Consider the following 12,948-nt stretch of genomic DNA (forward strand, 5'->3'; position numbering starts at 1 on the left):
GCCCTAACATTCGGAATGAAGTTCATTATCATAAGATTGTTCGCAACATAAACAGTAATTGATTATATTTAGCGAGCTTTGAACACATCTGCTTCCTTTGTCACTCAAAGAGTCACATGGTAGGACCTGTACTCTTTTTAATAGTACATAATTGTAGAAGGTAGTCTTTAAAGTAAAACTTTGTTTCATTTACTATTGTAGAATGTACCTTGGTTGACGATAGCGTACTAAGGGCGACAACTGTCATTGTCTCATCCTACTTGCATGCATAGTACTGTTTAACGAGATCCAATGGAACATAGACAACAGTCCAGTTTCTAGAGCTGGTAATTCACCACTGTTTATATATTGAAATAAAGTATTATCTTTAAAAGCAGGCAAGGGAAACGTACATGATCTAGACGCGGTTGATTGGACAAAGTTTCTCGCTAATGACAAAAATTGATGAAACTTCGAAATACAATAAAAAAAAATATGTATTTCATGCACCTTGTTAATACCCATTGTGCTTTATCAAGGCGATAACAATAAACTTTCATCGTTCGCCGCTCCAGTGTCTTATTGTCGGAAACACTGTTAAATGAGCTGTAATGCGGCGAGCAAAAATGGACCAGGATCAATATTCGACTGCTATACTCAGGATTTCAATGTCATGCTTGGGAAACTGTATTATTCTTAAACCCTCACATCTAGCTCGGATGCGTTCTCCCGGTTTTTTAAAGGAATCATCTTTTATAATAAAAGAGGAAATGAAATGAAATGTTTAGGTCTGTATTGAACATACCGAAATAGATACCGTTTGTACATGAGAGAAGGTTTGTTTTAAACTGCACGCGTGTATAAAAATGCCGCTCTAATATATATAACTTAAAACTAAACAACCGTGAAAACTGTGTCGGTGTCATTACCTCCCCAGATCAGACGGATAACAGCTCTTCCTATAGCCTAGTCAACTTTCTCCCCATTAAATACACAAATACGTATGTGTGTAGTAACTGAAGCGTTTATATTTGGTTTTCATTTCGAGTACCTAATTAAATTATGCTGTTTTAAATTGCTGAACTTTGTAATATATAACTCAAAGCAACCTAAAGTAGCTAAGCGATGGGACTTCATTACCACGAAAAGATTTGTTAAACTAACAATGTATCTTCTAACCAGATAAAAACAGGAACGTTTACTATAATAAGTTAAATTCGAAGGCCAGATGAACAGCATAGTGGCGGAAGCGGTGTCAGTATGCTAGCACTAATTTGCAAAGCGATTAACGGACTCAAACGTCCGGCTTTTACATGAGCAACAGCAGTCGTCTTGGCAGTCATATGAGCTATTATAATCTAAATATCACAAATAATATAAGCTCATTATTCTATCAGTCTCGGAACGGTTAGTATACGGAGGCCAGATATTCCATCGAAATACTTGAAGTCCGACCTCAAGATAAATATGTGTTTACGTATTGTTAAACGGCTATCGCACGTCACTAAACTGTAATTAGAACATTTTTATTTTGTTCGTTTGAGGTTACAGCTCAGGTAATACACGGTTTTTGTTTTAATGAATTACAGATGTTTTACCAACGGTAAAAGCAAGGAAAGTTTGACGTTACCACTCGACTATAACGTGCCGCATAAAGTAGAGCAAGAATGTTAATCCGAACTTCATGTAGAAACGAGAATGTTTCGGTAGCTTTTATCTGGGAAAGAATTAAAATGTAGACATTTTCCCTATTTCCTTATACAAACAAATCCTTATTCCAGAACATAATCAAAGTATCCGAAATATGAAGGTACGCTGTGCACACAAACCAAACGTTTATTGCACATACAAACCAAAGTCTCCAAAATGTCCGGACTAATGAGGTTCCGCTGTATACAACGGGCTAACAAGACTCAACCTGAACCACCACCACCGTTCACACAGTTAAAGTGTTCGGACTAGCTAACACATCAACCAAAATATCCGGACTAACGAGGTTTCGCTGTATACACCAGACTACCAAGTCTCCGCCTAATTCAGAGCCTGACAAACAGTCAAAGTGTTCGGACTAACTAACACATAAACCGAAATGTCCGGACTAACGAGGTTTCGCTGTATGCACCAGACTAACAAGTATCCGCCAAACCAGAACCTGACACAGAGTCAAAGTGTTCGGACTAACTAACACATAAAACAAAATGTCCGGACTAACGAGGCATCGCTGTATACACCAGACTTACAAGTCTCCCCTAATACAGAACCAGACACACAGTCAAAGTGGTCGGACTAATTAACACATAAACCAAAATGTCCGGAGTAACAAGGCTTCGCTGTGTACACCAGACTTACAAGTCTCCCCTAATCCAGAACCTGACACACAGTCAAAGTCGTCGGACTAACTAACACATCAAGCAAAATGTCCGGACTAACGAGGCATCGCTGTATACACCAGACTTACAAGTCTCCCCTAATACAGACCCTGACACACAGTCAAAGTGGTCAGACTAACTAACACATCAACCAAAATGTCCGGACTAACGAGGTTTCGCTGTATGCACCAGACTAACAAGTATCCGCCTAAACAGAACCTGACACAGAGTCAAAGTGTTCGGACTAACTAACGCATAAACCAAAATGTCCGGACTGACGAGGCTTCGCTGTATACACCAGACTAACAAGCCTCCGCCTAATTCAGAGCCTGACACACAGTCAAAGTGGTCAGACTAACTAACACATAAACCAAAATATCCGGACTAACGAGGCTTCGCTGTATCCACCAGACTTACAAGTTTCCCCTAATACAGAACCTGACACACAGCCACAGTGGTCGGACTAACTAACACATAAACCAAAATGTCCAGACGAACGATTTAACATTAAAACCCAGTTTGACACAGCTTTTACCATATGCTGATGTTGGCAGGGTTGTAGCAATAACAATGCTTGCGTTGGTATATACTACCTGCTCAGATTAATAGAATTCAGCGCCTATATCTAGTACACTAGAGAGTAGGGTATCTGATTTAGATGGTTATATTTATGTAGTCTATGTCGCCAGATAGCCACAGTTTATTCATTCCGTGGTTTATAGGATTTTTATCATACCTTATCACAGATCAACAGTTCTCACGAATGTCCACTTGTCCTTCGCCTGTTATAGTGATATACACTATCTCACAAGTTAACTGTTTAAAAATGTCCGTTACAATTAATTCAAGTTCTTTCCGAAACATATCATCGGTAGGATACAATAACAATCCTGCATTTGAAAACTAACCATACATTTTAAACAATGAGTTGGTGGTTCCAGCTGGTACATTTCAATGGGGTCAAGTTCGGCTGTAGTCAGCAATAACAAACTCATAACGGGGCGGGGCCGTAAGGGGGAAGTGTCGGACATCAAACTAACCCGACTCTTATGGTCTGCGCAGTACCAATTGGGGCATGTTCGTGTTGAGATATGGACCGAGTGGCACCCATTGCGTGCCAACGTTTGTGCGGGCGATGCGGCCCGGCGCCATGTGATACAAATTACAAACCGTCCGCATTGTTTCTGGAGTGTCGGTTTACGTAATAGAATGTACACACAGATGAATGCGTCCGCGTGAATAATTTATAAAGTATTTGTAGATATTAGTGTATATGTGTTTTATATAGGACTGAAGGTTCGGGATCCAATGTGGGGCGAGTTAGAAGTAGCTAAAGGAAAGCTGTACTTGTGAGAGTCCTGAGATGATAACAAACTGCGTTAATATTGTGCCAGTTACGTAGACAGAGTGTTTTAGACCACGCAGTTTCCTAAGTAGAGGAGGATATTTATAGTGAAGTTAAAATCTCCTCATTAAGTAGTATTGACACTGACAATGGCTGAACAAGCGACTTGTATTAACGTTCTCTTGGGAAGTATAACCTTTGCCGTTCTCTTCAGCTATTGTGCATGCGCAGAAGGAAACACACAAAACTTCCGGTGCTATACGGCCAGGTAGGTTCGTTTATATTCAACATTCAATCACGTGATGATACATGTTCGGCTTTCCTAGAACGTATGACATTTGTCGTTCTATTCAGACATTTAACGTGCACGGAACGAAATAGCCACAACTCTGGTGTTATGCAGCCAAATTTTGTACAGTTTTCAATATTGTATCAAACGCGCCATAATAATGTGTTTATGGGGTTCTCAATCAGTGGGATAAGTGTCATTCAAACGCACAGTTAAAGGACAAATAACACCATTAAAAATCTCCACAAACCGTACTAGTAGCACATAGATTCTCGTTGATTGATTTGGTTAATAGGACGTGCCCCCATGTGTGTATATGTACAGGAGGCAGGGCATGTTGGTTCAATAGGGGAACATAAAGATTTAAATCATTGAAATTGGTGCAGCAGATTTATTTTGGTCGCATTTGTGTCCCCAGGTAGAGGGCAACAACGCATATATAAGTCGTCTCTCAAGACCACTTTTCGCAGTCCCCGACCTGCAGGGGTCGAATTTCGTTGAATTAACAAGATTTAAATGGATTATATAAAAATTAATTATTCAGAGTCAACGCCTGTCATAATTTACTGAACGTTAGTAATATTGTCAGTTAGTATCTGTGATTTAGTCTTACAATGTTAGGATACTTTCTCCTATGTTTAGAATCCAGACTAACTTTCGTCGCCGTAGAACAGGCAAATATAGTCGGTCTAGATTGCGGAACGTCCTGTCGTACTCGGTGGCCTGTTGCCATTTCTAAAAGGTGACATTGAGCAGCATATAGTCCCATATAGCCCTTTGGCACAGTGTAGTTTTAGACCAATGTTATGTCAACAAAATAACACGTAGCGTCAGCATTTGTGGTGGACATAAGCGAATGTCATAGTGTACCATACCATTGGTGTGGGCTGGATATTTATAATATCGAGTTGGGTTATTTTCTCTATAATGACCTTTGTCATTTGAACGAACCATCCCGTGTCACTATGAACTTCTTTTATCCTCACTTAGTAGTGCACTGTTGCCGTTGCGTGTTTGAATCGAAATAACATCACTAGAGTTACAGATAATAGCAAAACATGGCGCATAGCGTTGGTCTTGAGTGAGCGGACACCCGTAATCTTATCCATACAGTGTTTTATTTGATAATGGCAAAGCTTTGTGTTGTGGTATCTTATCTAGATAAATACATGGGGTTTTTTCAGGTTACATCAATCAGCTATATCCGACATCTATTTATAAGAAATAACATTAGCCTCGAGACATATGGTTTTATTTGTCCATAAGGTGTGTCTCTGCGGTTTGTGAAGTCAAACTTAAGGTTCAATTCTACCCCTGAGTGCCAATTTAATGCCATTATTGTCTCGAGTCATTCAAATAAGATCTAAATGCAACGACGGATATTTTGAACTCGATAACATATATTTCCACCTTGTAGTATCATGTACAGTAAATTGCCTTCCTTGAATATGTCCGCCTTACACACTTAATAAATAGCACACAATACCAATAGCCTGCATGTCTGTGTTATGCACGGCCAGACCCAGGGTCTGCCCAGTACACTCGACACTCCATATACCTATAGCTATGGCGTGTATATATTGCGTCATTACTAACAATGATCTCGCTGTAATGATATACAGAATCTGAGACAAATTAATGACATGTTTCTGAATCGATACGTCTTTGCATGAACGCATGATATAGATAGCATAATACAGTGTCTACATGTGGTAAATTAGTGGTGCCTTTTGGCTGCTATGCCGATGGTAAATGTTGATGTTAAATAATGATTAGTGTTTTAATGATATACTCGTGTTATAAACTTAACCAATACGACATGGCCTCACAATTACAGTACTGTTGTGTACGGTTCAATAGGTTCAATAAGGATTAGGGATGTTATCTTATAGCTGAAATATCGCGAGACTTCAATTTCGAGACTCGAAGCACATCCTGTGGCGTGTCGCAAATGCGAATGATCCCAATATTTTGGATAAAAAAAGACTTTTTGTTCCAGTGTGTACACCTAGGTGCACTGGAGAAATTCGTATACAGTAAACTCTCGTAAAGGACATAGCAGTAACCTACTGGTTGCCAGAGCGATTTGAAACTACATATACGACATTTGTCAGCTTATAAGGTTACGGATTTTCTGGTCATGCGCATACTTACTATTAGGGTTACTGACATACGGAACTTTGTAGTTTTGTGAACCCAACAAAACTAGTATTCAAACTTTTCAATTTTTATATTTTGGAACGCAGGGCTTTCCTGTCGTTTGATCAGACGAAAGTCTATAAGTTTGGATTAATTGCGATACAAGTCTCTTTCCTTTGATCTAGAAGGATAAACAAATATCAAAACGATATCGGTATTGTGACTTTACCAGTAAGCGGTCTAGCTCCAACTCACAAACCAATTATAAATTAACGCATATTTCCCCCTTAATGTCTAAAACTACGTGAATATGTAAACAATTTATGAAGGTCTGCCGATAGAGAAAAAAAAACATTACTTCACATGTGGTTATAGTAAAATATCCACTGAACCAGGGAACGTTCGTGCCACAGGGGTTTGTGTGTATCCTTAGAATCGATTTTAATACTACATATAAACACAGACCACTAAACATACACTGATATCTCAATAGCATGCTTTAATGGCTTTTGTCTTTATCTTTAAGTATTGTTCTCGCGTGTAGTACGATAGGTCCAACTGTTTGGGTATCACGTCATTATTTCGTGCCTCCGAAGTGATTTTAATTGTATTGGAGTATCAACTATGGCGTGCTTGTCATGTAACAGATGGACCGGATACGTAATCTATGTCACAGACGTAAGATTTGAAATAATCTAGCTGAAACACAACTCACATAAACGTCCGTCCAAATTATGTTTGGTGGCTTTGAAAACACGAAAAGGTAGAAATTGTTGCCATTAATAGACAACACTTATTGAAACCTTCACTAGAACGCAATGTTTTCCTGATTTTGTACGTACAATCGAGTCTGCTATAATTTTACAGAAAGCAAATTATAAGATATTAAAAGTCGATCATTTATTATATTTCCATCTTTATTTCGCTTAGAGATGGAACACGTCAGCCACCATTACGCACGCACGCGCTTACGTACGTGTCCCAGCACGCACATTAATGTAACGCCAATATCGATAGATTGCATGTTATCATAATTAAACAGCAGCTGTAACATGTCTGCTTTGTTTCAAATATTCGCTTTGAAACGTTTGTCTTCGTTCGGGCTTCTCACAGAACAATAAGACTTTATACATATTCTAGTGAATGTCTGATGTCAAAGCTTTGTTTTATTTGTATGAAATCTAAGAATGGCCAGCTTTAAAGCCGGAAATACAAATCTAAAATCGTGTTACTATGTACAGTTAATGCGTTGGTTCGTCAGTATGCGAACAAAACTCCTTCTCATATTCGATATTACGCAAAACAATGAGATTACTTCATGAAATTGACTTTTAAAAGAGGCTAATTCTAGCTGTTTGCGTTCTAATGACTTTAAAAAGATATAACTATGAGTATTTTAGTTTGCTTTATTACGACCCCTAAAGGCGTCTATGACGATTTGCTTAAGTTAGTGCGACTTCTTTCGCGTTAAGAATTCGCGTTTTGCGTAGGAATAGTTGTTCGCGTTATTACATGTGCATATCTTTATCTTTTCTATATCTCCTTTTCTTTTCCACTGCGTACTACCCTTGTTTTCGTATTTATTTTTTGGTTAAGCTGATCCTCCTTGGCTTCCGTACCCTTGAGATGAAGCTTCGTATCATAAAATCATGAATGATTGACGGTTGTATCGTTAATAGCGTACCTGTCAATCAATTGGGTACGGACTGCTTCTTGTTAGTGTTACTGAAAGTAGTGTAGTTAAAACGCATGTGTATTTGTTTGTTTGTTTGTTTGTTTCTGGTTAAATGTCCCCGCAACAGCCAGGGTTATATGAGGACGGGTACCTAGGGAGTCATCGCTTGAAAAGGATAGTAGACAGAAAAGAAGGCAGACAGGAACGATTGGGAAACGAAAAAAGATCACAAGTGTTGCAATGGGGGTAGCAGATTCATTTTGGTCTGTTCCATGTCCCTTTTGTAGAAGACACGGGAGATTCTGCAATATCAATATAATAATCGATTCTGATTCTGCAAGGGAAATAACATGAGTCTCCTTTTACGACAAAGTCTCCTTTTTTTTCAATGTCCCCTAAATAGAAGACATGGAAGAAACCACCCCGATTATACAGGGGGCCCGATTAGTCGCCTCTTCCGATTATGCAGTTGGATATAGTTGGTCTTATTATCTTTCATCGACCCTGCACGGGTTACGCTTGTATAAGTTGTATTCGCAACATACAAAAGCATTAACGGATACATCTAATTACATCAGACGTCTAATGAAGTCCTACAGACAGCAAACCTGGTGTTAGAGTTTGTTGGTTGAGGTTTTGTAGTGACGGACTACAGACAGCGAACCTGGTGTTAGAGCTTGTTGGTTGAGGTTTTGTAGTGACGGTCTACAGACAGCGAACCTGGGGTTAGAGTTTGTTGGTTGAGGGTTTGTAGTGACGGTCTACAGACAGCGAACCTGGGGTTAGAGTTTGTTGGTTGAGGGTTTGTAGTGACGGTCTACAGACAGCGAACCTGGTGTTAGAGCTTGTTGGTTGAGGTTTTGTAGTGACGGACTACAGACAGCGAACCTGGTGTTAGAGCTTGTTGGTTGAGGTTTTGTAGTGACGGTCTACCGACAGCGAACCTGGTGTTAGAGTTTGTTCGTTGAGGTTTTGTAGTGACGGTCTACAGACAGCGAACCTGGGGTTAGAGTTTGTTGGTTGAGGGTTTGTAGTGAAGGTCTACGGACAGCGAATCTGGTGTCAGAGTTTGTTGGTTGAGGGTTTGTAGTGAAGGTCTACGGACAGCGAACCTGGTGTTAGAGTTTGTTCGTTGAGGTTTTGTAGTGACGGTCTACAGACAGCGAACCTGGTGTTAGAGCTTGTTGGTTGAGGTTTTGTAGTGACGGTCTACAGACATAGTCGCCTCTTCCGATTATGCAGTTGGATATAGTTTGTCTTATTATCTTTCATCGACCCTGCACGGGTTACGCTTGTATAAGTTGTATTCGCAACATACAAAAGCATTAACGGATACATCTAATTACATCAGACGTCTTATGAAGTCCTACAGACAGCAAACCTGGTGTTAGAGTTTGTTGGTTGATGTTTTGTAGTGAAGGGCTACAGACAGCGAACCTGGTGTTAGAGATTGTTGGTTGAGGTTTTGTAGTGAAGGTCTACGGACAGCGAATCTGGTGTGAGAGTTTGTTGGTTGAGGTTTTGTAGTGACGGTCTAAAGACAGCGAACCTGGTGTTAGAGTTTGTTCGTTGAGGTTTTGTAGTGACGGTCTACAGACAGCGAACCTGGGGTTAGAGTTTGTTGGTTGAGGGTTTGTAGTGAAGGTCTACGGACAGCGAACCTGGTGTTAGGGTTTGTTGGTTGAGGTGTGGTCGTGAAGGTCTACAGACAGCGAACCTGGCGTTAGAGTTTGTTGGTTGAGGTTTTGTAATGAAGGTCTACAGACAGCGAGCCTGGTGTTAGAGTTTGTTGGTTGATGTTTTGTAGTGAAGGGCTACAGACAGCGAACCTGGTGTAGGGTTTGTTGTTTGAGGTTTTGTAGTGAAGGTCTACAGACAGGGAAGCTGGTGTTTGAGTTTGTTGGTTGAGGTTTTGGAGTGAAGGTCTACAGACAGCGAACCTGGGGTTAGAGTTTGTTGGTTGAGGGTTTGTAGTGACGGTCTACAGACAGCGAACCTGGGGTTAGAGTTTGTTGGTTGAGGTTTTGTAATGAAGGTCTACAGACAGCGAGCCTGGTGTTAGAGTTTGTTGGTTGATGTTTTGTAGTGAAGGGCTACAGACAGCGAACCTGGTGTTAGAGCTTGTTGGTTGAGGTTTTGTAGTGACGGTCTACAGACATAGTCGCCTCTTCCGATTATGCAGTTGGATATAGTTGGTCTTATTATCTTTCATCGCCCCTGCACGGGTTACGCCTGTATAAGTTGTATTCGCAACATACAAAAGCATTAACGGATACATCTAATTACATCAGACGTCTAATGAAGTCCTAAAGACAGCAAACCTGGTGTTAGAGTTTGTTGGTTGAGGTTTTGTAATGAAGGTCTACAGACAGCGAGCCTGGTGTTAGAGTTTGTTGGTTGATGTTTTGTAGTGAAGGGCTACAGACAGCGAAGCTGGTGTTTGAGTTTGTTGGTTGAGGTTTTGTAGTGACGGTCTAAAGACAGCGAACCTGGTGTTAGAGTTTGTTTGTTGAGGTTTTGTAGTGAAGGTCTACGGACAGCGAATCTGGTGTTAGAGTTTGTTGGTTGAGGTTTTGTAATGAAGGTCTACAGACAGCGAGCCTGGTGTAGTGTTTGTTGGTTGAGGTTTTGTAGTGAAGGTCTACCGACAGCGAACCTGGAGTTAGAGTTTGTTGGTTGAGGTTTTGTAATGAAGGTCTACAGACAGCGAGCCTGGTGTTAGAGTTTGTTGGTTGATGTTTTGTAGTGAAGGGCTACAGACAGCGAACCTGGTGTTAGAGCTTGTTGGTTGAGGTTTTGTAGTGACGGTCTACCGACAGCGAACCTGGTGTTAGAGTTTGTTGGTTGAGGTTTTGTAATGAAGGTCTACAGACAGCGAGCCTGGTGTTAGAGTTTGTTGGTTGATGTTTTGTAGTGAAGGGCTACAGACAGCGAAGCTGGTGTTTGAGTTTGTTGGTTGAGGTTTTGGAGTGAAGGTCTACAGACAGCGAACCTGGAGTTAGGGTTTGTTGGTTGAGGTTTTGTAATGAAGGTCTACAGACAGCAAACCTGGTGTTTGAGTTTGTTGGTTGAGGTTTTGTAGTGACGGTCTACCGACAGCGAACCTGGTGTTAGAGTTTGTTGGTTGAGGTTTTGTAGTGACGGTCTACAGACAGCGAACCTGGTGTTAGAGTTTGTTGTTGAGGTTTTTGGTTCAATGTCTTCGCAACAGCTGATGTCAAATAAAAACTGTAGAGGCATGAAAACAGTATATATGTAGATCCCAATCGTAGCAACGAGGGCAGTAACCGTGCAGTAAACACGAAAGAAGGCCCCCCAATGCTGCACGATGCCCCACATTTACATTTACGCCTTTTACGACAGCCTGCAGTAGTACACCGCAGGACTTTTCTTTCCCCTAACATGCAGGGGTAAGGTTTTATAGCCATGTCGTATGAGTACTGATGTCTGCTAATAGATAAGAAATGTATACCAATAAACATATAATTGAAACAGTATTTGTATCAATAAACATACTTGCTATGCATGCAGTTTCAGAGGGATGAAAAACAAATCTTGTATTCCACTCCAAATAAACACACATAGAAATCACTTACAGCATACTTTACATTCAGTACTCGTCTCCACATTACAGATACGAAAACTTTTACTTGTCCCCAAATTAAGCACCCTCTCAAAGTGACTATTTACATATTTCAAAGCACAGATAGGTTCTATACAGGGTATAACGCATCGAGTTTTGCGACTTTCACGTTTCTGAAAGGCAAAGCTGTTTGATTATAAGGGGTAAGTAATATATGGAATTCAAACTGCACTACATGTGCTGAAGTTAAGTGTGTCAATGCGGTCACACATCTGACTTGTATGTCTTTTAATAAATCTAAAAAAGTGTTGAACATGATGTTGTATTTGTATAATGAGATTAATTTAACACTCTATAATTGATCTGTACTGGTATTTTATGTTCGCAGTAAGCCATGTACAAGAGGTGTCAAGATGGCGCGGATGAAGGAGTGTTTCAAGTGAGTGGCACTAATTATATGTAATGCTTACTAACCCGGACGTATAGGTTCGTACAGTGTGTAGATAGTAAGCGGGGGCGTCGCTGTTCTAGATCCACGATATGTATTCAAGTCTACTTTCATTTACACTTTCAATCCTTTCAGTGTGCGTTTAAGCATGAAACTAATTGTAGCAGATTTTTTTTCACAATGATGGATATCTAGGTTATAACAAAAAGTTTACAATAATCATCCTTGGGTAATTTTTGTCACGCTTGTGGAGATCAAGAAAATACAGAATGCATTTGTCTTTATATGCACCGCTTGATCAACATTGTGTATTGAAAATATTATCTATTGTAGAATAAGAAATAAAGTAAGTTTACTTAACTCCGATCTATATAGTGTAAATGTTAGAACAAAACGGTCATGTGAGTGGGGAAACGACCTCGAAGACGCAACACATTATGTCTATTAATGACCTCTTTATCACACAGACTCGTCAACCGAACACCTACTGAGCGTCGACACAAATCTTGACAAATTCTGTACAAAAATTATCAGTAATTCCAAACGACTTGGCCACCAGTTTAAGACGACTTTCCGGCAAAATTATTTCAAATATCAAACCTAAACATCTTTTTCAACTGAATCGTGTTCCTTGAACCGTGTTCCTGGCAATCTATTACTGTACAGTCAAATTCACGATAGGAGATACCAAGGACACATTTGTACCCATGTATCTGAGTGAAAAGTTAAATAATATTTCCCAGTACCTGATGCACCCTTAGTAAACATTTATTAGTAATTAGAAGTTAGAAAGGACCTATTTAGAATTCATGAAATACTAGTGAAAGAATAAAGCATATTTCGTTACCAAACGTTTTTAATTGGTAACGTTATAAACGGTTGCATAGCTACCTCTCCCCTATTCTAATTTCTACATACTTCTATTTTTTATTTTTTATTTTGTTTACCTCTACNCTGGTGTTTGAGTTTGTTGGTTGAGGTTTTGTAGTGAAGGTCTACAAACAGCGAACCTGGTGTTAGGGTTTGTTGGTTGAGATGTTGTAGTGAAGGTCTACAGACAGCGAACCTGGTGTTAGAGTTTGTTGGTTGAGGTTTTGTAGTGAAGGTCTACGGACAGCGAA

The 12,948-nt window shown here is 39.9% G+C and overlaps 1 protein-coding gene across 2 annotated transcripts in view; it reads left to right on the forward strand.

Annotated features, from left to right (window-relative positions):
* The first annotated feature begins 3,356 nt into the window (after positions 1–3,356).
* LOC110455571 overlaps positions 3,357–12,948 on the forward strand; it is a 17,738-nt gene continuing 8,146 nt past the window's right edge. For both annotated transcript variants that reach the window (XM_021505755.1, XM_021505756.1), the window contains exons 1-2: positions 3,357–3,961; positions 11,768–11,818. In XM_021505755.1, the coding sequence (XP_021361430.1) occupies positions 3,843–3,961; positions 11,768–11,818 (170 nt within the window). In that variant the 5' untranslated portion in view covers positions 3,357–3,842. The remainder of the gene's footprint in view (positions 3,962–11,767; positions 11,819–12,948) is intronic.

This window comes from Mizuhopecten yessoensis, unplaced genomic scaffold, assembly GCF_002113885.1.
Source record: "Mizuhopecten yessoensis strain PY_sf001 unplaced genomic scaffold, ASM211388v2 scaffold8299, whole genome shotgun sequence".
In the NCBI taxonomy this organism is placed as follows: domain Eukaryota; kingdom Metazoa; phylum Mollusca; class Bivalvia; order Pectinida; family Pectinidae; genus Mizuhopecten; species Mizuhopecten yessoensis.